Source organism: Peromyscus californicus, unplaced genomic scaffold, assembly GCF_007827085.1.
Source record: "Peromyscus californicus insignis strain IS unplaced genomic scaffold, ASM782708v3 Scaffold_4__1_contigs__length_199733344, whole genome shotgun sequence".
Classification (NCBI taxonomy): Eukaryota; Metazoa; Chordata; class Mammalia; order Rodentia; family Cricetidae; genus Peromyscus; species Peromyscus californicus.
The window spans coordinates 105352230-105378151 of record NW_026294562.1 but is presented as its reverse complement, the minus strand read 5'-3'; the positions used below and the strand labels follow the sequence as shown (position 1 = coordinate 105378151).

The window sequence follows — 25922 nt, the reverse complement described above, 5'->3', positions numbered from 1 at the left end:
ATGGCCTGCTCTTTTTCATAGTTGGAAGGAGCCCCTTATAACTTGGACACTGAGGTAAAAGTTTCAGACAGGGAGAAAAAGGAAGGTTAAAGAGCAAAAAATGGCTGGGTATGGTGGGTCAGGGCTGTAATCTCAGGATTTAGGAAGTAGAGGCAGGAAGATCAAGACTTCAGGGTCTTCCTCAGCTACATAGTTCAAGATGAACCTGGACTATATGAGACCTTGCCTCAAAACATGAAGAAGCCAGGTGAGGTGGTGCATGCTTTTAGTTTTAGCACGTAGGAGGCTAGGCAGGTGGATCTCTGTAATTTGAGGCTAACCTAGTGTACATAATGAGCTCTAGGCCAACCAATACTACATAGTGAATGAAACCCTGTCTTAATAAACAAACAAATAAATAAATACAGGAAGAGAGAGAAGGAATAGAAGGAGCCAAGGCCCCTTCTTAGATCAATAAAATGAGGTCTTTCTCGGGAATTTTAGCTAGTAAATTTCTAAATATTTTTTCCTGTGCCCACCCTATATGGAAAGGTAGCTATGGCCAAGGGCATGATAGATGGAACTTGAGTTTTCTAGCAATTACTGTTGTTAATTATTGCCTTTCTTTCTTTCTCTTCTGAAAAAGGATTCCTCCAGGGATATTAGAGAGGCTCTTCATGAACTCTTATGCTGTACTAATGTTTCAACAAAAGAAGGGATTCATCTTGCACTGGTGGAGCTACTAAAAAATTTAACCAAGTACCCTACTGACAGGGACTCCATATGGAAGTAAGGACGTTTACCTCATTTACTAAGTCTCGTCATAAGATAACTGTACAACGTACATTATTTGGGAGATATCATAGACTGGGCATAGCCCTCCTTTTCACCTTTAAATAGAAACTGGGTTCAACTTTTCCAAACTTGTTTTTGTTTATGTTTTCTATTTTTCAAGACAAGGTTTCTTTACGTAGCTCTGGCTGTCCTGGAACTTACTCTGTAGACCAGGCTGGCCTCAAACTCAAACTCAGATCCACCTGCTTCTACTTCCTGAGTGCTGAGATTAAAGGCATGCCCCATCACCTCCTGGCTATCTTTTCCAAACTGTTAGAAATCTGACTGCTTAAATGAACATCACATATTAGATTAGAGGTTCCCATCCATCCACCTGGTAATATCCTATCTCTATTGTGTACGGACTGTCAGGTCTTAGGGTTAGAGAGATGACTCCTAGGTTTCCTTTTTCTCATATAATGTCTTTGTCTGTTGCACACTGTCCAGCATTATAGCCACCATCATTGAGTTTAGAGGCAGGCCTGGCACTTGATTTAAAGATAGAAAAGTTCAATCATTTTCCCACCCAGTCGACTTTAGCTTTACTGACTTCAGCCAAACTAGTAATACTGTTTATTAACCTCTATTGGAAGAACTACCTGTATATATGTAATAACTCCTGGGCTGGAGAGATGACTCAGTGGTTAAGTGTACTAGTTGCTCTTCCAGAGGTCCTGAGTTAAATTCCCAGCACCCACATGGTGGCTCACAATCATCTATAACGCACAAAGGCATGAATACAGATAGAGCATTCATATACATAAAATAAATAAACAAATATTTTAAAAAATGAAAGAAAGAAAAGAAAAACTACTAAGCTGGACATGGTAGCACACACCTTTAATCCCAGCAGAGGTAGGTGGATCCCTGAGCTCTAGGCCACCCTTGTTTACAGATTGTATTTCAGAACAGTGAGGACTACACAGAGAAACCGTGTCTTGAAAAACCAAAAAAGAAAAGAAAAGAAAAACTATTAGTAAATTACCTGGGGGTTAAGTAAGGTGTTGGAAGATACGTGTACATATACCTATATTGATGTCAGTATTTAGACAGATGATAGAAATCTTGTGCTTTGCCATGTGGTAGGCAGCTAGTCTGTCACCCAGCCAGTCCTGGGATGCAAGGATGCCACTCCCTGGCAGATGCAAGCTAAAAATGCCTGTGGAGTCTTGTTCTAGATCACATTTTAAAAATTACAGTTTGTTTGTTTGTTTTGTGTGTGTGTGTGTGTGTGTGTGTGTGTGTCTGTGCCATGGTGAATATGTGGGGGACAAAGGACAGCTTATGAGAGTCAGTTCTCTTCTTCCACCATGGGGGTCCTGGGGATTGAACTCGGGTTGTCAGTCTTGGCAATAAGTGCTTTAACCCACTGAGCTGTTTCACTGGCTGTAGATCACATTTTTGATAGCACTTTCTGTTTTGCCATTTCCTCATGTTTGTGCAGTCCATTTCAGATCAAGTCAACATATATTTGTTGATTGTCTTCAAGGAACACTCAGTCATTTGGCATGTGGATACACAGTGGTGGTTCACAGCTCTGTCAGTAAGTGTACAGATGTAGAACAAAGGATTAATTCTACCTGATGATAGGTGTGGTTGTAAAACATTTGTATTAAATAAGATTTGTTGAGGCTGGAGAGCTAGCTCAGCAATTTAGAGCACTTGCAATTCTCCATTGGATCTGGCTTCTCTTCCCAGCACCCACACGGTGGCTCACAACTGCCTGTACTCTAGTCCTAGGGCATCTGATGCCCTCTTGTAGCCTCTACGGTCACTGCATGCAAGTGGTGCACAGCCATACGTGTTGTCAAAACACCCTATACACAGGAAACAGTTTAAAAATTTCTGAAGTGGAAACGAAACCTAAACCAAACCAAAACAATATATAAAAATAAAAAAGATTTATGACCTGGCGATGGTAATGCATGCCCTTTATCCCAGTACATGGGAGGCAGAGGCAAGCGGATTTCTGTGAGTTCAAGGTCAGCCTGGTCTACAGAGTGAGTTCCAGGACAGCCGGGGCTCGATAGAGAAACCTTGTCTCAAAAATTAAAAACTAACAAAAAAGATTTGTGGTTGTTTGATCTTCCTGTAATGTGTGTGTATATATATACATACATACATACATACATACATACATACATACATACATACATACTTATACACTGTTGTCTTGATTGGGTGATTGTGTAAAAGAAAAGAGAAAAAGCCTTATCCTTACAGTGCTTTGAAATACTTTGAAGTTACTTACTTTAATCATCACTTAAACTTTTCTAATCTCTAGAAACAGTAGAAGAGAATATAATAAAAGGAATAAAGGAACAATCAGAGGTATCTTAAGATGTTACTAACAATAATTGCAAAAGTGTAGAAGAGGTTGTTTGGTTTTGGTTTTGATTTTTTGAGACATGGTTACTCTATGATGCTTTAGCTGGTGTGGAACTTGCTATGTGGACCAGGCTATCCTCAACCTCATAGAGATACATCTGCCTCTTCCTTCCAAAGGGTAGGATTAGAGGTGTTGTTTCTGTTTCTAGTTCATTCCTGAATGTTTGCTGAGCACTTGTTATTATGCCATCACCATGTTAAGTGCTATGGAGGTTTAGAAATGGATTAGCTCTCAGATATCACAGAAAAGAAAGGCAGGAAGTAGAAAGGTTGGACAAGATAGTAAAAAATCAATTATAGTAACAAACATTTAGAAATGAAGTCTAGTTTTAGAGAGGCTCGGCTGTGTGGGGATCTCCAGTGGGACCTGCTTAATTCCCTTTCCTGCCTGAGTTCTGAATATAAGGGGAGAAAATAAAGCTGGCCAAACCACAGCCTTTACGGTATGCCTGGAGGCAGCCTTTACAGAGTGCCTAGAGGGCTGAGAGGCCAGAAAATTAATGAAGGGCTATCTTTCCCAAAAAGGGGAACATAAGGTTGGGTGTGGTGTTGCACACCTTTAATCCCAGCACTCAGGGGGTAGAAGCAGGTGGATCTCTGAGAGTTCAAGACCAGCCTGCTTTACAGATTTGAGTTCCAGGACAGCCAGGGCTATGTAGAAAGATCTTGTCTTAAAACGCCAAAAAAACCGGGCAGTGGTGGTGCATGCCCTTAATTGCAGCACTCAGGAGTCAGAGGAAGGCAGATCTCTGTGAGTTCGAGGCCAGCCTGGTCTACAAAGGGAGTACAGGACAGCCAGGACTACACAGAGGAACCCTGTCTTGAAAGAACAGAAACCGGGGTTGGGGATTTAGCTCAGTGGTAGAGTGCTTGTCTAGCAAGCACAAGGCCCTGGGTTCAATCCTCAGCTCCGGGGGGAAAAAGAAAAAGAAAGAAACTACAGAAACCACTCTGGCTGCCTGTAGAGGACAGGGCCACACTGGCACTACTGCAATTTTTTCCAACATTGTCGTGGTGGAGCCTGGTGCCAAGATTTTTATTTTTGACACCTTGATGTGAACTGTCAACAAGAGTTCTGGTATGTGTTCCTGCAACAGAAACTTAGAGAAGAGTTACAAGAGAGAATGACTGTATCTCCAGTAAATGTGTCCCAGAGAAATATATATGGGGAAATATATGAATGTCTTAGATCAAGGGTCAAAGTTCATTATCTACCATCCTGTGAATATCCAAGAGAATTCTTACAAATTTAATGAGATTAGCAAGATGGTCCACAAATTCTCCCAATGTACACCTTATAACACAAGTGATCTTAAAAAGAACTGAAGCAAGTGTGGATGTGGTAACCATAGGGATGCCTCTATTGAATCAACAAACCCAAAGAATCATAAAAGTGGGGACACTGAAGAAGAATCTTGCAAATATAAAGACTGTGGAAAACGGTAGAATTTGTATTCCATCATTAGTCAAAGAATTCACATTAGAAAGGAGCTACACAAAACTACAGACTATGATAAATCATTTGATTCTAAACGTAACATTCATGCTGAAATGAATCTCTAGTGTAGATAAACTACACCAATATGGGAAATGTGGAAAATGCTTCAGGTCATACTCGAGTCTCAGCAGACATCATAGACCTCATTCTGGAAAGAAACACTACAAATGTAAAGAATGTGGAAAGTGTTTTTACCTGTTATATCAGGTTAGAAACCATTATAAAATCCATAGTGGAGAGGGACCTTACAAATGTAGGGAATGTGAAAAATGCTTTATCCAGAAAGACCAACTTGGGACATACCAGGGAATTCATATAGGACAGAAATGTTTCAAATGTAGTAATTATGAGAAATACTTTGTATGGGCCTATTAGAGTACATCAGAGAATTCATACAGGAGAGAAACCTTTCAAATGTATTGATTGTGGAAATCCTATACATGTAGTGTTTGTGAAAAATCCTTTACACGTGCCTTACATGTGCCTCTTCTGTTAGAGTACATCAGATCATTCATACAGGAAAGCAATCTTAGAAATGTAGTGAATGTGAGAAATCCTTTACATGTGCCTTACATGTGCCTCTTCTGTTAGAGTAAGTACATCAGATCATTCATACAGGAAAGCAATCTTAGAAATGTAGTGAATGTGAGAAATCCTTTACATGTGCCTTACATGTGCCTCTTCTGTTAGAGTAAGTACATCAGATCATTCATACAGGAAAGCAATCTTAGAAATGTTGTGAATGTGAGAAAACCTTTACACGGGGTTCAAGTATTAGACAACATCAGATTATTCATACAGGAGAGAAATCTTAGAAATGTAGTGAATGTGAGAAATCCTTTATACAGGGTTCAAATCTTACACAACATCAGATCATTCATACAAGAGAGAAACCTTACAAATGTGAATGTGAGAAATGCTTTCTATAGGGTTCAAGTCTTAAACAACATCAGATCATTGATATAGGAGAGAAAATGTGAGTGTAATGAATGTAACAAAGTCTCTGTGTACCCCTCACTTCTAAGAATACTTGAAAAACTTCATACTGGAGAGAAAAGTCTCCATAATAAATAATGTGGCATATGATTTATCCAAAGCTCTGTTCTTAGAGGTCATTGCACCTCCATACAAGAAAAGCATTATGAACATGAAAAATTTGTGAAAGCCTTTAATGTGCAAATCTTAAAAAAAAAAGAATTTATACTGAGAAAATATTATGAAAATGTGACAATGTAGGAAAATTTTTGTTAAAACTTTTATTTTTTCAGACTGGAGAAATGGCTTAGTGGCTAAGAGTACTGGTTGTTCTCCCAGAGATCCCAGGTTCAATTCCCATTATCCACATGGCAGCTCACAACCATTCCAGGGAATCTGACACCTTCACACCAATACACATAAAAAATAAAGTAAAATAAATCATTTAAAAAAGTTTAAAAAAATCTTTTACTTTTTCAACCTCAAAAATTACCTAAGAATGAAAACTCAAGAAGCCTATAGAATGTGCTGTGTTATAGCAGTTCCCTGGAGACTGAAACATTCCATCCTGAATAGAAGCTGATTAATCAGGAAATAAGCACCTCTACTTCATTTCAGGAAGTCCAAGAAACTGACAGGGTTCAGTATCCTACACACTCCTGAAGAAGTAGAGACTAGTCATGCTGCTTAGAGGAATCATGGATGAACGAACCCTCCAAGAATGGATGTCCTACAACCTGTAGCTCTCTGCCTCCAGGGGTGCAGTACAGTCTAGGTGTCCAGGAGTCATAAGCCCTAGCCCATGCTGGGTTGAAGTTTCATGATGATAGCTATTTTTTAGTCTGTTTTGCTCCTATAACCAACTTGTTTCCGTATTCCTGAAGGCAACCCAAATAGAGCTTATTGATTTCATTTAAAATAAAAAAAGAAATAAAAAGAAATATGAGGTTGGGAAATTTACTGGGTTTTTTGTTGTTGTTGTGTTGGGTTTTTTTTTTTAAACAAATGGTCACTGAAACCTTAGTTGTTTTTTTTTTTTTTAAATGTGTATGAGGGTTTTGTCTACATGTGTGTATATGCATCACATGTGTCCCTGGTGCCCAAGGAGGTCAGAAGAGAGTGTTAGATCTCCTGGAACTAGAGTTACAGATGGTTGTAAACTTCATTGTGGGTACTAGTAATCAAAGCTAGGTCCTCTGTGAGAACAAATGTTCTTAACTAGACCTCTTCCTAGTGTTTTCTCTCTTTGCTGATCTACGTGCTCACAGGTCTCTGAAGTCCAATCAGCTATATACTTTAGCTGATTCTAATGATCTTTCCTTCATTGCCTGTTAGAATGTGGAAAGCCTCATTTGACTTACTACCTTGCAGGGTTGGTTGCCTTTGCCCCAGCTGGCTGGAGTATAAATCCATGAGGACAGACCTTAACACTTATATTTCTTCTTGTGTGTAGGAAGGTGGGGGGTGTTTGTGTGTGTGTAAGTCAGTATTGGGTCTCTTCCTCAATGTTGCTTCCACTTTATTTAAATTTTTAAAATTGTTTTATGATATGAGTGTTTTGCCTGCATGTATGTCTGTGTACCACTTACACGGCTGGTGGGTGCCCTTGAAGGTCAGAAGAGGGCCTTAGAACCCCTGGAACTGGAAGGTGCCCTGTGGGTGCTGGAATCACTCTGAGTTGTTTGGAAGAGAGTCAGTGCTCTTAACCACTGAGTCATCTCTCCAGCCCCCTTCACTTTATTTTTTGAGACAGGGTCTCTAACAGAATCTGGAGCTTGTTACCTGGACTTTCTGGCCAAGAAGCTCTCAGGGATCAGCCAGATTCAATCTAAGTGCTGGGATTACAGGCACAAGCTGTTCAGTTTTGTGTTTTGTTGTTGTTTGCATGGGTGTTCAGGGCATCCGTCCTCAGGCAGCATGCCAGTCTCTTTACCACCTCTTCAGCCCCTCTTTGTAATTCAGTGTAGCCAGACTATTAAACTTCTAACCCAGAACTTATAAAAAATAAAAACACAATTGCCTCCCTTGTGTAGTTTTGTATAGCTTGGGAAAACCCTTCCCTTTCACTATTATAGCTATTTTTTACTGAGTTCTTACTAATTACACTCTGCATTTTTTTTTTTTTCATTTAAATCCTGTTTTATAAACAGCCTGCCCAAGGCTATGTGGTTTCAGGACATCCCCTAGGATATCAGTTGTGTTATTTTGACTACACATTAAAAAAACAAAACAACAACCAAAAAAAAAAAACCTGGCTCAAAACATCCTAAACAATAAATCTAATTTTTACATAGCAGTACATGATAAATTAGTTTCAGGATTGACCATCTTGTCAGGGTGAGAGTCCTGGTTGATGAGTTCACTTGGCATTCTCCTTCACAGTTGCAAGATGGTTGCTTCATAAAACAGCATCTAAAGACCCAAAGAAAGGAATGTTCCCTTCACGTGTTTCTCTCTATGTGGTTAGAAAGTCATCATTGAGCAGCTCCCCAAGCAAGCCGACTTCTCTTCTTGCTCCGTTGACCAGAATTGAGTTCTTTGACTACTAGCAGACCAGCTGCTGGGAAATGTGTGATTGCTGTGGTGGGTTGACCGATAGTGGTGCAGCCCTTGGGCTGGACATTCTTTCTCTTAGCATCTTACTATTGTCCTGGTACTTAAGGAGTCAGTTTTCTTGGCAGGAACATGGGGGAACTGGCTAGTGTTAAACAACCAGTAATCTGCTTTTGAGTTCTTCTATTTCCGTAATAGCCATTTCTGGAAGAATCAGTTAAGTTCCTGAATAACTGGACAATTTACCTGAAGGTGTGGAGTTGTGGAAAGTGGATAATTAAGAGTGTCTGTTTCCAAATCAGGCTTTCTGCTATAGTTACTGGACCTGTTGAGGCACTTGTTAATTTACTGATGTCATTCCTATTTGTTTCAGGTGCTTGAAGTTTCTGGGAAGTCGGCACCCAACCCTTGTGCTTCCTTTGGTGCCAGAGCTCTTAAGTACTCATCCATTTTTTGACACAGCTGAGCCAGACATGGATGATCCGGCATGTATCCTCTTGTGCTTAGCTCAGATGGGCCCCTGTCTTAGTAAAGAGCAGTGGATGTTTTCTGCAGTGTTTGCTGTGGTAATATAGTGTGTCAGAGGGACTCCAGTGGCCATTCTCAGCTCTCATTGTTTCCATGGTAATTCCTCTTTGCCATTTAATAGCAACAAATATTTTTGCCTTTTATTTACCACTTCTTACATTTCACATATTCATTATATTGTTAGTACATTTTATCACTAATTTGCCACACAACCTTAGAAGGGAATTTTTATCTTTTTTATTGTTAGATGATCCTGTTTGTTTGTTTATTGTGGTTTTTCGAGGTGGGGTTTCTCTGTGTAGCCTTGGCTGCCCCGGAACTTGATTTGTAGACCAGGCTGGCCTCAAACTCACAGATCCATCTGCCTCTGCCTCCCAAGTGCTGGACTAAAGGTATGTGTGTGTACCAGGCTTTTTCTTTTGGGCTGCCAACCAGCTCCCAAATCATGACACAGAGACTTACTATTAGTTATGAATGCTCAGCCTAGCTTAGGCTTGTTTCTGGCGAGCTCTTTTAGCTTAATTTAACCTGTTTCTCTTTATCTACCTTTTGCCTCTGGGCCTTTTATCTTTCCTATTCCCTTTCTGTATGTCTTCCTTTCCTGCTGTCTCTGGCTGGCTGGCAGCTGCCTGACGGCTTCCTGGCTTCTGCCCAGGGTGTATCCCTCGTTCTCTCCTCCTCCTCTTGTTCCTCTCCTGAGCCTAGATTTCTCTTCCTATTTATTCTCTCTGCTTGCCGCCCTGCCTGTCCTTCTCTGCCCAGCTATTGGCCATTCAGCTTTTCATTAGACCAATCAGGTGCCTTAGGCAGGCAAGGTGAAACAAATGCAACACATCTTTACATAATTAAACACACGTCCTTACATCATTAAACAAATACAGCATAAACAAATGTAACACATCTTTATATAGTTAATTTCCACAACAGGTGTGTGCCACCACCACTCCATGAAAAAACTTGTGTTTTTGTTTTTTTTTTTTAAGATTTATTTATTTTTATATGCATTGGTGTTTTGCCTGCATGTAGGTCCATGTGAGAGTGTCAGAATCCCTGGCAGTAGAGTTACAGACAGGTATGAGCTACTATGTGGGTGCTGGGAATTGAACCAGGTCCTGTGGAAGAGCAGCCAGTGCTCATAACTGCTGAGCCATCTGTCTAGCCCCAAGAAACTGAGTTTTAAGTAACTCAACAAAAATCAGATTTGGGGGAATGGAGAGATGGCTCAGTGGTTAAGAGCACCAGCTACTCACACTTGTCTGTAACTCAGGTTACAGAGAATCTGGAACACTTGCAGAGACATACATGCAGGAAAAAAAAAATTAATGCACATAAAAACAAATAAATCTTTTTTTTTAAAGCAATTTACCTGTAAAAAAAAAATCAGATTCACAACCAGATATTGAGGCATATACCTGTGGGCTGATATAAGACTTTCAAATGAGGCAAGCCTAGCCTATGTCTAAGATACATTGTGAAGCTGTCTTTTCTTTTTTAAGATTGGGGGTTGGGGGAAGAAGCTGGAAATGTAGCTCGGTGGTAGAGAGCTTGGATAATATGGGCAAGGACCTCTTTTGCCTCCTGCACCACAACAAAGGAAAAAACAAAACCTCACAGATCTGCCATTAGAGCATGAAATGTCTGATTTTACAGCTTGTGTGCTCTGCTGTATCTCAGCCGAACTTCCTTTGACCTGCAGCCGGAGGGAGGTGCTACTCTGAGCCAGCTGCATGCTCACCGGATGTTGGTCCCCCCCTGTAGCACAATATGGGATTGGATTGTTTCCTGCAGTGAAAGTGTGTTTACACCAGTGCATCCTCACTCTCCCTAGGTTCCTTTTGCTTTATGGGCAGATCCAGCTTCACCATGAATTTTAGGGATTGTTGTTGAAACATAAGAAACATCGAAACTAGTGACTACAAGGAGACCATTGCATTCTCCCTTAATTCTGTTTACTTTCACAGTGTATTGGGGCTTTGTTTATTTGTTTAGACAGGGTAAACAAACCCCACTTTGGCCTTGATCGTGACCATAATCTCAACTTCCCTAAGTGCCTGTATTACCTGAGATTACAGGCATGCCCTAGTATATTGTGTGGTTCTGAGGATTGAACCCAGAGCTTCTTGCCTGTTAGGCAAGCACTCTACCAACTGGGCTGTATCTCCAGCCCTGAATTTTCATTGTTTTGATTATTGGGAAATTGTGGTTCCTTAATGGGAACTTTGGAAATGGGAAGCGAGGTGACAGATTATGTATGGCAAACCTTAACCTTTTATATTCTAAGTTCACTTAACCCACTTATGTATCAGACATTGCAGTTTTAGTTCTCATCTTCAATGCTGCTAAAACCTGTCCAACAATGCCAGCGCTGTTCTCAGATCACACCTTCAGGCATTATGCCTACCTCCGAGACAGTCTTTCTCATCTTGTTCCTGCCTTGAGGGTATGTTGAAAGTATTTTGTTTCGTTGATTTTTGGTGCCTTGTGGTTGTTAAATAGCAGACTATATAGTCTATGAAAATTCAGCCAGCCAGCCATTCTCATTTAATCTTGGGCTTTCTTCTGTACTTTAAACATTTGTTGAGACAAGAACTCTGTAGTCTAGGCTTGGCTTGAATTTGCGTCCTTCTTCCTCAGTCTTCACTAGGATTACACACTAGGATTACAGGCATGTGCTACTTGCTTGACTCCTGTACTTCTGCTTCTATGTTCATAGCCTCCCCTCAGGCTCCCCCCTCCCTCCCTCCCTTGTCTCTCCTCTCTCCCCTCCTTCACTTCCTTCTCTCTGTGCTGATCATACAATTAAGGACAACCTCCTATCAATTTATAGTAGTGTTCCTGAGATTTTAGTTACATAATGTTAGGCAAGAAAAAAGGAATATTTAATAATAGATTATATTTTAGACTAATGGCAACTTGTGATTTTTTTTAACCTATTTAATTTGTGTATGTGTGTGGAGGGAGTACACATGTGCTGTGGCATACATGTGGAGAGGTCAGCTAGTGAGTCAGTTCTTTCCACCATGTGATTGTGTCTATGTGGGGGTAGTCAAAAGACACGTTTTGGAAGTTGTCTCTCTTCTACCACATAGGTCTCAGGGACAAATCAAGTCCTCAGGCTTGATGGTCAGTTTCTTTACTTGCTGAGCCATTACACTGGCCCTCCATCTTTCTTAAATAGTAACTTAACAGTTAGAACAGAAATTACAATTACCCTCATAGAAAACATTGTATAGCATGCTTCATAAACTTATTTGGAAATAAATCATCATACTCCAATGAAATGAAACATAAATCTTAAAAATAAATGTTACACACAGATTAACTTTTAGTTCTATTCCCAAGCTCAGCAACAGACATATGATACAGTTCTCTTTTCTCCTACTATGGTATTGGGTAGGCTGGTTAGCATTCTCATTTATATTTGTGCCCGCCTTCCTAGCCTCTTGCCTTGTGTTTCTCCCCTCCCGCCCTTCCCTCTGTCCCTCTGTCTCTGTCTTTCTGTCTCTGTCTCTCTTTGTCTCTCTCTGTGTGACAATACCATAAACCAAGCCACAGAATTTGCTGATACTGTTGTCCCGCTAATTTTTTAGTTACCAGGGAGGAAACTAGTGTCATCAGCTGTCTCCTCTAACATCACCCCTCATGAAGATCCTTCCCAGCAGTTCCTGCAGCAGAGCCTTGACAGAGTGTATAGTGTTCAGCACCTAGACCCTCAGGGGGCCCAGGAGCTGCTGGAATTCACCATCAGGTAAACAGTCTTTGTCGGCTTCCTCTGACCTAGCATTTTTGTCCTGCTTGCCTGATTGCTGTGAATTGCATTGTTAGCTATTTGGCTTCTCTTTCTGACTGTTGGCCTTTACTCTTGAGTGGTTTTGAGATTTCATTTATACTTGATTAGATTGTATAGTTTATTATTTTTTTTAATGCTATTTGTGTTCATGAGTCAAAGAGTAGAGCTAATAAAAATAGTTACAAAGAGCTCACACCTTTAATCCCAGCCCTCGGGAGGCAGAGGCAGGCTGATCTCTGAATTTGAGGACAGCCTGATCTACATATCAAGTTCTAGGACAGCCAGGGCTACACAGAGAAACCCTCTCTTGGGAAAACGAAAACAAAAAAGGAAAGAAATAGTTACAAAGATATTTTAAACTTTTCTTTTTCTTTTTTTGGTTTTTCGAGACAGGGTTTCTCTGTGTAGCTTTGCGCCTTTCCTGGATCTCGCTCTGTAGACCAGGTTGGCATCGAACTCACAAAGATCCGCCTGCCTCTGCCTCTCAAGTGCTGGGATTAAAGACGTGAGCCACCACCGCCTGGCTTAAACTTTTCTTTCTTGCTAGATGAGTGACAGAAATGCAGAGGAGCAATGGTTTAATAAGACAACAGTTTCACCCTCCCTTAGGCCTGAAGGGCTGAGATCATCATGGGTCCAGGCTCTGATTCCTGACTCATTCCCAGCTAACTAAGCATTTAGAGCCTGTCCTTGACAGTTTTAGCCTATTGGAATGAAAACAAATACAGAATGCATAAAAACAAGTCAACTTAGTCTTTAGCTGTGATGCTGACTGTTAGTGGGTTCTCAGTAAACACCTCCTGGGTTGAATTCCCTTCATGATCTGGTGTTTTATTTTTATTTATTTGTGTTTTTACATTTGTGTGTGTGTGTGTGTGTGTGTGTGTGTGTGTGTGTGTGTGTGTGTGTGTGTGTGTCTGCTACATCCCACATGTGGAGTGGAGATCAGGGGATGACATGAAGAAGTTGGTTCTTTACTTCTACTCTGTGGGCCCTTGAATTCAGGTCATCTGGCAGTAGTCCTTGTAAGCTTTGAGCTGATTGGACCACTGTTCTGGTGCTATGACTAGCCCTGGGCATTATGTTTCTGGCTTGAGTGCATTCTCAGTAGAGTAACCAAGACAATGGGACAACTTGGAAAGGAAAGCAATAGAGCAGTAGCTACTGAGGGTCCACTCTGCTCTGCAAACATTACAGGTGGGATGCAATTTGTGAGACATGTCAGGACCAGGATTTGACTGTAGCTTTGTCTGACTCTAAAGTTCATGTTGAGAGTTATACAATGTGAAAGGAATTCCTGTGTCAAATAGAGATTAGATCAGATGATCTCTGGGGTTTGGGCTTCTGGAGATGCCATAGTTGGTTAAGTACTTACAATAGGACCTGAACTCAATGCCCAGAACCCATATAGCAATGCTGGGTGTGTGCATGTAGTCCCAGTGTTGGTGAATTAGGGGCAATCAGATCCCTGGGTCAGCCAGTCTAACCTAATTGGTGAGCTCCAAGCCAAAGAGAGACTCTGTCTCAAAGGAGGTGAATGGTGCTGAGGATGACACCCAAGGTGGTCCTCTGGCCAATACATGCATGTGGACATACACAAACACATGTATGTACATTTAAAAAAAAAAGATGATTTCTAAAATTCTTCAAAAATTACTTTTTTTTTTTTAAATTTTTGAGACAAAGTCTCTCTACATAGTCTTAGTTGTCATAGAACTTACTATGTAGTCTAGGCTGGCCTCGAACTCACAAGTTTCCCCTGCCTCTGCCTCCGAAGTGCTAGGACTAAAGGCATGCACCACCATATCCAGCTTCAAAATTACTATTTTTATAGTTGTTAAAAGTGAGTGCTGGCCGGGCGGTGGTGGTGCACGCCTTTAATCCCAGCACTCGGGAGGCAGAGCCAGGCGGATCTCTGTGAGTTCGAGGCCAGCCTGGGCTACCAAGTGAGTTCCAGGAAAGGCTCAAAGCTACACAGAGAAACCCTGTCTCGAAAAACCAAAAAAAAAACAAAAAAAAGTGAGTGTTAGTTGGAGTTTATACAGAATAGTCTCTGATTACAGCCAGGGCTACATATTTGTTCCTGTTGATGTGAAACCAGCTTTACTGTTGTAGTCATCGCCCTTTATTGTCACCCAAGCCAGCCATTTAGACTTTACCAAGTTCTCCTCTGCACAAATTCTGACGTAGTTCAGGAAGAGCTCAGGGAAATTTCATTTCCTTTCATTTTATTGAGCTTTACATAGCTACTTTGCTTCACCACTGTGTCTGGGATACCTTATAGGAACTCAGATGCTTCTTATAAATAATAGTTGTGATGGCTTAAGCAAGAATGATGTCATTTTTAGAGATGTAATTTACTTCTGGCCATACTTTATATCTAGATATACAGACTGATGGTTTATAAAAGCCTGTATTCCGGGGGGCTGGAGAGATGGCTCAGCGGTTAAGAGCACTGGCTGTTCTTCCAGAGGTCCTGAGTTCAATTCCCAGCAACCGCATGGTGGCTTACAACCATCTGTAATGAGATCTGGCGCCCTCTTCTGGCCTGCAGGCGTACACGTATACATAATTAATAAATAAATCTTTAAAAAAAAAAAAAAAAAAGCCTGTATTCCTTGATTATATGAGCTGTTACCAAATGCCCACTGAGTACCTATGCTTCTCAGAGCTTTAGAGCTCTTATATCTGTTGAGTTGAAGAATGGCCCCAGCTGGGTGGGGTGGCAACCCCTTTAATCCCAGTACCCAGGAGGTAAGGGCAGATGGATCTCTGTGAGTCTAAGGCCAACCTGGTCTATATAGCAAGTTCTAGGCCAGTCAAGGCTAGATAGTGAGACCCTGTCTAAGAAACAAATGAAAAAAACAGAGAGTTCATGATAATCACTGTATTTACATAAGCACGACAGCACTCCTGTAAAAGAGCTAAAAGAGCTGGGGTTCATTCATGCGCACCCTGTATTTTCTGCTGCCAGGTACTGTGCTAGCTTGAAGAGGCACAGTGTAAACAGACGTTCCTGTTGTGAGGGCTTTAGTTTGATGAGAGTTAGTTGGATAAATAGAAAATATAGAATTGTACTTTACTTACTATAGTAGATAAGCAGGGTCTCTAGAAGAAAGGAAGATTCTCTTAATCCTTCTTTGGATGGTCTAAGTAAGCAGTTCTCAACCTGTGGGCTGTGACCTCTTTGGAGGTCGAGTGGCCCTTTCACAGGAGTTGCCTAAGACCATCGGAAAACACAGATATTTACATTACAATTCATAACAGTAGCAAAATTACAGTTATGAAGTAGCAATAAAAATAATGTTATGGTTGGGGGGTCACCACAGCATGAGGAACTATATTGAAGAGTCAAAGCATTAGGAAGGTGAATCACTGATCTAAGTGATGACTGAAGCATGAGAAGTTAGTCAAGCAAGGGAGGGAAAGTGTTTATAACCGACTAGGAATAGCAGAGTCCGGGACTAAAGCACTGGTCTTTCTAGCTTCTTATCTGGTTAACAGTTTGTCCGGAGTTAAAGCATCTAGCATGAGGTATGAAATCCAGAGGAATGGTTCAACTTACAAAGAGATCTGCTGTAACTTTGATGTTTAGAGCATAGAGGAGGTTGAAAAGAAAGTGTAGCCATAAACATTTGATCTGCACATCCAGAGTATTTTGTCTCTGTTATGTAGCCTGGCTATTCTGGAGCTTGCTGTGTAGACCAGACTGACCTCAGAGATTTGCCTACCTCTGTCTCCTGAATGCTGGGATTAAGAGCGTGCACTACCATGCCCGGCTTAGCTTTAGTATTTGAAAAATGATGTTTGTTGGCTTTATGGACCAAGGATTGCTAATGTGTGTTTCTGAGAGGGGCATTTTTGCCCTACCAGATCATTATAGAAATATGCTTCAATATAGCTGGTTTTCAGTTTTTGTCTCATTAGTATTTGATATACTTCATAACTTTAGAAAATTAATAGCAAATAAGTGAATGGAGTTTCATATGGTAGTGGTCAAAAGAAACAAATTTTTTTTTTTTAATTTTTTTTTTTTTTTTTTTTTTTTTTGGTTTTTCGAGACAGGGTTTCTCTGTGTAGTTTCAGTGCCTGTCCTGGATCTCGCTCTGTAGACCAGGCTGGCTTCGAACTCACAGAGATCCGCCTGACTCTGTCTCCCAAGTGCTGGGATTAAAGGTGTGTGCCACCACTGCCTGGCTGGAAACAAATTTTAGACTTAAACAGGCCTGGTTTGTGTCCTCTTTTTGCCATTTTCTAATTCTGTGACCTTGGGCAAACCACATAATGTTAGTTTTTGGTTTCATGCTCAGTGAAGCAGATTAATTACAGTTCATGTTGTGAGGATTAAATGAACTTAAAAAAGTAGAGTTGTACACAGAAGGTGCTCTTTGTACTCTTTTAAAGAGTTCACAATCTAGATGAATGTCTAGACTGCAGCTTCCTGAGGATTGTGGGCAAAAAGAGATGTATAGAGGAACACTGGGAAATAGAGCATTTTGCCCGTGGCTAGCAAGTTTCCACTTTTGCCTGTACCGTAGTTGAGCTTTCTCATGGCTAATTGGATTGGGTTATATCTTGTTCTGTGAAACTGAGAACCATTGTTACACTGCAGGGGCAGTAGACTAACCCAAGACCTGGAGGTACTCAGGGCATGATCAGCTTGGCAGTGTTTTTTAATAGTAACAGAGGGCAGAATCTTGCTAACAGTAATTGCTTCAGAAGTTGAACTGTTCTGAACTTCTCTTTGAAGAAACATGTTGGAGAAGTGAACTGAATAGACAAGCTGGCCACCAAAATCCTACTTCATAGACATGGATAGTCCAGGGTTTTTCCTTTTATGTGATTGACCTCAGGATGGACCAGGCCGCCCAAATACATGAGACACTCATTTCTTCGATCACTCGCTATAAATTGCTCTGTGCTTGGTTGTGGGCATCTCCTTCTTAGTAGCAGGTCTCTAGGAGGCAGCATTAATTATCAGGATGTTGCCTACTGAGCATGAGGTTAAAGAGAGGGACTAGTTCAATGGACAGTTTTGTCCAGCCTACAAAAAAGTCTGCTGTGCCTGAAATGGCTTCTCAAGTGATTCAAACTTTCACCTTTCCTGCAGTTACTGTTTTCATATCGAATTTTTTATGTTGCTATCGAAAAATGAGGCATCGGGTGGTGCTAGCTCATGCCTTTAATCCCAGCACGTGGGAGGCAGAGGCAGGCGGATCTCTGTGAGTTTGAGGCCAACCTGGTCTACAGAGAATTCCAAGACAACCAGGGCTGTTATATAGAAAAACCCTTGTAGATGTAACCGACCGTCTTATTAAATAAGAAACACAGAACCAATGCAAAGAAGAAAGCCAAGAGATCAGAGCTAAGAGCCTTACCCGCCTGCTGCAGCTATCCTCTTCAGCCAAGAGACCTCTCTGAAAGAGACCTACTTTCTGTCTGTTTGTCTTTATATAGACTTTCTGTTCTGCCTTCTCATTGGTTGTAAACCCAACCATGTGACTGCCTCGTCACTGCCTGTCTGTACAGACCTCCAGACACACATTGGAGTGTGTGTCTCCAATGCTGGCTGTATCCTTGACCACACAGAGATCTACCTAGCTCTGCCTACCAAGTCCTGTGATTAAAGGCGTGTGCCATGAACGCCCAGCTCTGCTATGACTTGCTATTAGCTCTGACCCCCAGGCAACTTTATTTATTAACATACAAATAAAATCACATTTCAGTACAAATAAAATATCACCATAAACCCTGTCTCAAATAACCAAATGAATAAATGAATGAATGCAAGTAAAAGAAAAAGAATGAGGCAGAAGCTAGGGAGATGACTTCGTAGGTAAACTACTTTTGGTGCAGGACCTGAGTTTAGATCTCTAGAGGGTTTTTGTTGTTGTTGTTTTGTTAAAAAAGAAATGTGTAAGTGGCAGTGCATGTGCCTAGCTCTTAGAAGGAAAACGGGAGGATCCCAGAGACTTTTCAGTTGGTGAGCTCCTGGTACTATGAGAGGCCCTGTCTTTAAAAAAAAAAAAAAAATGGAGGGACAGAGGAAGACATTTTGCCCTCTGGCCTCCATAGGATGAGATGTACTAGTTGGCTTAGTTGGATCCGACTCACTACCTAGAGGTGGGTTTGAGGATATGTTCCCTTGATCAATTAGTAGTGAAGTGGAGAGTGGCTGAGTAGATATGCATACTTTTTTTAGATTTTATTTTTCATGTGTGAGTGATTTGCCTGCATGTATATGTGTACACTACTTTTGTGTCGGGTGCCTTCTGAAGGTTACAAGAGGTTGTTGGATCCCTGGAACCACAATTACAGATGGTTGTGAACTACCACGTGGGTGCTGGGAGCCATACTTGGATCCTCTGCAACAGCAACAAATGCTTCCACCTGCTGAGCCAGCTGTCCCCTGTATCATATTTGTATCCATAGAGCTTTGAAAATATTTTACTTATATTTACTTATTTATTTTTGTGTATGTGGTGGTCAGAGGATGACTTTGGGGAGTTGGTTCTATTTTTCTACCGTGTAGATCCTAAGGATCCAACTCAGGTAGCCAGACTTGGTGACAAGTGCCTTTAGCCACCTCAGCCATCTCTCTGGCCCTCTCCTAATGTGCAGTTCTTGCATAGTTGAACTCATACTTTATTATCAATTTTTTTGTTTTGTCTTTTGAGACAGGGTCTCTCTGTGTAGCCCTGGCTGTCCTAGAACTCACTCTGTAGACCAGGCCAACCTCAAACCACAGAGATCTGCCTGCCTCTGCCTCCCCAGTGCTGGGATTAAAGGCATGCACCACCACATGCAGCATTATCAATTTGTTTTTTAATAGCTGTAAAATATTTTATTGGATATGCCATAATTTACTTAGTAGTATTTCTGTTATAGATCTTTAGTTAGTCACTGAGTTTTTACTATAATAGTCCACATAGCAGTGAATATTATGGAATATAAATCATTTCTGTTGACTATTTCCTTAAGGATTATTTCCCAGCATAAAACCTTTGATAAAATATATGACTTTATGACATTAGTTATGTTTTACAAATGAGTGTATCAGCTTGTATCCAATTTCATTATAACCACTCCAGCACTGGTGTTGTCATTTGTTACTTGGACTAGCTATAAAATGGTTAAACAGTTGTGACTTGATCTTTACATTACTTGAGGCTTTATCCTTCTGCTCTGTCTAATTTGGATTTTTGTCTGTGTGTGTATTGTTTGTTTTTACTGTAGAGACCTGCAGAGACTTGGAGAACTTCAGTCTGAACTGGCAGGGGTAGCTGACTTCTCTGCCACCTATCTCCAGTGTCAACTGCTCCTTATTAAGGTTTGCTTAGATCCAGTGTCTTTATGAATTTTGATGCTAAGAATTGAATTGATCCAGCAGTGTTTGAGACCCTAAGTGGAAAAGCTTCTGTGAGACCATCCAGCAATGGGAAAATCACATGCTCTACAGTGATATTATATTTGTCTCTATTTAAATAAATGTTAACTCATACAGTATCTTAGTTAGGCTTTCTCTTGCTGTGATGAAACATCCTGACCAAAAACAACTTGGGGAGAAAAGGGTTTGTTTGGCTTACACTTCCATATCACTGTTCATCATGGAAGTCAGGACAGGAATTCAAACATGGAAGGAACTTGGAGGCAGGAGCTGATGCAGAGCCCATGGAGAAGCTCTGCTTACATGGCCTGCTCAAGCTGCTTTCTTATAGAACTCAGGACCACCAGTCCAGGGATGGCCCCACCCACAATGGACTGGACCCTCCCTCATATATCACTAATTAAGATAATGCATCTTGGCAGTGGGGCATGTGCCTTTAATCCCAGCACTCAGGAGGCAGAGACAGGCAGATCTCTGTGAGTTCCAGGCCAGCCTGATCTACAGAGTGAGTTCCAGCACAGCCAGTGCTACACAGGGAAACCCTGTCTCCAAAAACAAAAAGAAAAAAGAAAATGTCCTACATATTTGCCCACACTCCCAGTCTTATGGAGGCATTTTTTCAGTCAAGGTTCCCTCCTCTCAGATGACTCTAGCTTGTGTCAAGTTACCATAAAACTAACCAGCACATATGGGAATTTCTTAATTTTAGGAGAATTCTTTAATCATTCTCAAATTAGAAGGCCAGGTGTGATGGTTGTATGCCTTTAATCCCGGCACTTGAGAGGCAGAGGGTGTATCTCTGAATTTGAGGCCAACCTGGTCTACAGAGCAAGTTCCAGGACAGCCAAAGCTGCACAGAGCAAACACTGTCTTGAAAAACAAAACAACAAATTAGAGCAGATTTTAAGTTTAGAATCCTAAAAATTGGGGCAAAGGATATATAGCTTAGTTGGTAGAATACCTGCTTAGCACTCTCAAGCTCCTGGGCTTGAATTTAGCACCATATAAACAGGTATACTATAATCCCAGCATTTGGAAGAGTGGGAATTGGAGACAAGTTCCAGGGCCACATAAGACCCTGTTTCCAAAACAGAAAGGACACTAGGGATTATTAAGTGTTTTATTTAATGGGATTGGCCACAGATTTATATAAACTTGTATACTATTTTCTTTCTTCTTCTTCTTTTTTTTTTTTTTTTTTTTTTTTTTTTTGAGACAAGGTTTCCCTGTGTAGCCCTGGCTGTCCTGGAATTCTCTCTCTGTAGACCAGGCTGGCTTTGAACTCACAGAGATCCACCTGCTTCTGCCAAGTGCTGGGATTAAAGGCATGCGCCACCACTGCCTGGCATACTGTTTTCCTAAATTGCTTTTGATTTTGTTTGTCAAAGTTGAAAGGTTAATTCATTGCTCTTAAAAGGGCCAACTCCCCAGGCCTGTGTTGGCACAGGCCTGTAATCTACCTGTCTGGGGGCTTAAAGCAGCAGGATTGGAAGGAAATTCATGGCCAGCCTAGGCAACTTAGTGAAACTGCCTCCAAACGAAAAACAGCTGGTGATGGAGGTGAGTGGGAGAACATTTGCCTAGCATGTCTGTGGGGAATAAAGGGCAAGATTGCTGGCATGAGACCCTGTCTTATTGAAAGTAGAAAAACAAAACCCACTTTTCTTAGAGCAAAAGAGGGGAATGAGAAGACATTGCTCAACTGTGCCAGGAATGCCTTTGTAATAGGGAGGAGTTAAATAAATTGTGGCATTTGTCAAACACAAACCATATGGTCTGTGGTTTCTATGGGGAATCACACCTCAATCTAACAAAATACTTAGAGTGTAATTAATATTATGTACTCCAAAAAAGATACAAAGCCTTCTATTCCAACCACACCTGTGTAAAAGCTTGCACATGAGAAATGATTAGAATATATAACCGTTTTCTGTTATCCGTAGTCTCAAACCTGCTGTTTGTTCAGTGTGATGCTCCCAGATGTGTGTGGCTCCTGAGCACTTAAAGTGCTACTCACTCACACTGGGATGTGCCGAAAGTGCAAAGTACCCGCTGTATTGTTTAGACTCATGACGAAATGTGAAAATGAGCCCAGCTTGAAGTACAGTAAGGTAGAAAAGACCAATTCTTAGGGACTGATTTATTGATTTATTTAGCAGTTTACTTAAAGCACTGCTTGTACTGCCTGTTTGCCAAGCATGACTTCACTTACTACCTGGAACAGGATGACCTGGAGATATAGCTGAAACAATTAGTCGTTGCCCTTAACAACCTGCGGACTGCCACTTACACTTTTGTAAAATTTTACCTGCTGGTCCCAGCTTGTGGTTTTAGAATATAAAATGAAAATACCTACTAGGCCCGGCACTGAAGGCTTTCAGGACCTGTCCTGGCTTCCGTCCATTGAGGACATCTCGTCTTCTACTCTCACTGGTGTCAGAGTGCTTATTCACAAAAGATTCTTGCAACAGTCTCACTAGCAATTCAAAACATATTATTTAAGGCTTGGGAGATGGCCCAGCACTTGTTCTTCCAAGAACCCAGGTTTAATTCCCAGCACCCATTGCTTGCTCCCGACCATCTGGAACTCCAGTTCCAGGAGATCCAATGCCCTCTTCTGCCCTCTAAAGGCACCAGGCATACATGTGGTTCCAGACATTAAAACAACAATAACAAAACAAAAAAACTTTCCACATTTGCTAAAATGTATACTGAATTAAATAGATAATATGCATATTTTTAATTTTTGTTTTTTTGAGATAGGGTCTCTCTATATTGTCCTGCCTATCTTAGAACGATCTATGTAGACCAGGCTGGCCTTGAACTCATGGAGATCCCCATGTGTCTTCCTCCTGAGTGTTTGGACTAAAGGTGTGCGCTACACACCTGGCCTAAATAGACTATATTTTAAACATTATTTTCAGTGAGCTGGGCATGGTAGTTCACACCTGCAATCCCAGTATTTAGGAGTCTGAGGTAGGAAAATTGCCAAGTTCAAGGCCAGCTTAGACTATAGTATGAGACCATGTTCAAATAAACACCCCTAAAATTTAATTTGCCCATTTGTTTTATGGTATAAACATGTCTACTAGAAAATTGAAAGTGATATGCCCTGACTTCCATTACGTTTAGACAGGGTTAGTCTAGGTTTCCTATAATGTCATTCACTATACATGTCAGGAGATCCTTGAAAACCAGGCATGATGCGCTTACTTGTAATCTTGGCACTAGAGAAGCTGAGACAGGAGGATCATGAGTTTGAGGCCAGCCTGGGTTACATACATAAGGACACCCTTTCTGAAGAACAGGAAAACAAAGGAAGAAGAAACTCCCTGAAAATAATGCTTTACAGCAGAAATAGATGAAGTTGAGTCCCAGACATGGGTAGGTGAAGAGAGGGGTGGACAGTAGAGTCTGTGACTATTGATGAGAGTTTCACTGTAGAGAAACCAAGAGAAAGAAGGCTCTGGGGAAGCTGCTGACTTGGAGTTTTGCAAGTTGGGTAAGTGATAGAGTGTGTCAGAGGACACCGAACACAAGTGCAAAAGGACTCTCAGTTGTAAACATGACAGTTTAGGTTGCTCGTGTCAATGCAGTGACCCTGTGAACAAGGCCCCAGGGCCCAGAGTGCAGGCAGCTGATTGCCTGCCAGTCCTGATGAGGGTTTCCTTATTCCTGTTTGCAAACAGTCATGTGAGCAGCCGCTGTTGCACTTCTGGGCAGCAGTAGGACTGACTTACTTAACCAGTGCAGTGATGGAGAGGAAGCCCTGACCTGGTAAATTCTCAAATCAAGTGTGAGTCAGCTTTGTGACTGCCATGCCTGTCTCTTCTCTCCCTGTCTGGGTAGGCCTTGCAGGAAAAGCTGTGGAATGTGGCTGCCCCCTTATATCTAAAGCAGAGTGATTTGGCCTCAGCAGCAGCAAAACAGGTATGCATATGGAGACTCCTCAGACAGATCTGTCTGGGAATTAGCCAGTCTAGAGGCCTTCCTGTGGCCATGTGCCCTGGCTTCTGTGATTTCAGGTCTATAGAAGTTAGTACTAGGCCTGTGTGATGACTGTGCGCAGCACTGGGCTGCAGAGTCGGGCTAGTTCTGGTCTCAGGTCTCCTCCACCTTACTAGGTGATAAATTGAAGAAGTTACTTGAGTCTCTTGGAGTTTCCTCCTCTATAAAACGTGGCAGTTGAATTGCATGATTTCTGAGAGTCTTTGGTGGTCTAACCTATTATCAGCTTGTGGGCCATTGAGGAAGCTCAGCAGGTCAAAGTGCTTGCTATGAAGGCCTGATAACCTGAATTCAGTCCCCAGAACTCACATAAAGTACCCACACTCACACACATCACATACGCACATACACAGTTTATATTGAACCATTTATATTAGTGTGTGTTTCAAATATATTAAAACCTAATAAATATAGTTGTGAATCTTTTATCTAAAAATGGATGTAAATTGATTTTGAGGTTGTTTAAATATTTTTATCAATTCTTTGATACTTTCATACAGTGTATTTTTATATTCGCCTATACTCCTCTTCATAAGTTCTCAAATTCACTCACACCTCTCTCCCTCCCAATTTTGTGTCTTCTTTTAAAAAAAAAAAATAATAACATGTTGAATCCAGCTTGTGCTGCCTACGTGCTCCTGGGTGTAAAACCAACCACTGGAATATGGTTAGCCTACCAGGATCCACACTTGTAAAGAAAATGGAAGCCATCACCTATCCATAGCTCCTCAGCTAGGGGTGGAAGCTTGTGAAGCCCTTTTCCTTCCATGATATTTTACTGATTGTTAATTGTCTTTTCATTATAGATCATGGAAGAAACCTACAAAATGGAGTTTATGTATAGCGGTGTGGAGAATAAACAGGTGGTGATCATACACCACATGAGGCTTCAGGCCAAAGCTCTGCAACTTATAGTAACTGCACGAACTACTCGAGGGTAAGATGTCGTGCTGAACAGAATAGGTGGCATTCTTCTGAGGACACCATACATTCACAGCTCTCTTAAGGCTACTGATGAGTAAGATGTAGGAAAGGTCTGCTAATTTCATTTTCAGATATTCATAAGTATATTATGCTTGGGTCAGATTAGATGCATGCCTGACCTTTCTAACCGAAGGTCCGGCTCCTGGTCCTCTGGTCCTCAGAGAGATCACTGGCTTTGCTTGTTGCTGTTGTCGTCAGAGCTCAGTTCTACGGTATAGCATATTCACTCACCTCTCACAGATGCTCGGGGTTCTGGGACTTCATGTCCTCGCTCCTTCGTTCACAGTCACAAGTCTCTTACACTTTGCTTTTTTTCTGCAGCGTTGACCCCTTATTTGGAATGTGTGAAAAATTTTTACAGGAAGTGGATTTTTTTCAGAGGTAAGTATTTTGTAATTCTTATGATGGTTTTTTTCATCTTGTTTATGCAGAAAGTAACCTAACAGGCACCAAACGAGATCACGTGTCTTTTCCATGCTGCTGAGCTATCCATCACCTGTTGTCAGTGTGCCCTAACGTAGTATTTTCTTTAATGATGAATCTAGAGCTTCAAAAGTAAACATATGACTAAATAATAAAAACACCGGGGACCATTTGGAATCGGCACTTAGCTGAGCTACAGAAAAACAAGTATGAAGGAAATGCATGAACTGTTCGATGAAGAATTACAACTTCTTTCCTTGGTTTTTTTCCTTGTTATTCTAAAATTTGCATATTTCTCTACAAACAACAACAAATTGTTCTTTAATTCCTTTTATGTTTTTGCTTGAGATAGGATCTTGTTTTGTTGCCCAGACTGGCCTTGAATTACTGATCTTCCTGCCTCAGCCTCCTGAATGGTAGGATTACAGGTGTGCACCAGTGTGCCTGGTGTTGTTCTTTGCCTTTTTGAGACAGAGTCTCATGTAGTTTAGACAAACCTTGAACTTGTTGTATAGCTAAAGCTGGTCTTGAACTCCTGATCCTCCTTTCTGTACCTCCCAAGTGCTAGGGACTAT

At 41.2% G+C, this 25922-nt stretch overlaps 1 protein-coding gene across 2 annotated transcripts in view; it reads left to right on the top strand.

The window, feature by feature from the left end:
• The window catches only part of Ints4 (integrator complex subunit 4), a 75973-nt gene that overhangs the window by 39432 nt on the left and 10619 nt on the right, over positions 1 to 25922 (top strand). The window contains exons 12-19 of one of the 2 annotated variants that reach the window (XM_052763202.1): positions 626 to 768; positions 8601 to 8716; positions 11062 to 11195; positions 12346 to 12503; positions 19782 to 19875; positions 23782 to 23862; positions 24747 to 24877; positions 25246 to 25305. In XM_052763202.1, coding sequence (XP_052619162.1) covers positions 626 to 768; positions 8601 to 8716; positions 11062 to 11195; positions 12346 to 12503; positions 19782 to 19875; positions 23782 to 23862; positions 24747 to 24877; positions 25246 to 25305 — 917 coding nt within the window. The remainder of the gene's footprint in view (positions 1 to 625; positions 769 to 8600; positions 8717 to 11061; positions 11196 to 12345; positions 12504 to 19781; positions 19876 to 23781; positions 23863 to 24746; positions 24878 to 25245; positions 25306 to 25922) is intronic. The other variant, XM_052763203.1, reaches the window with a different exon arrangement.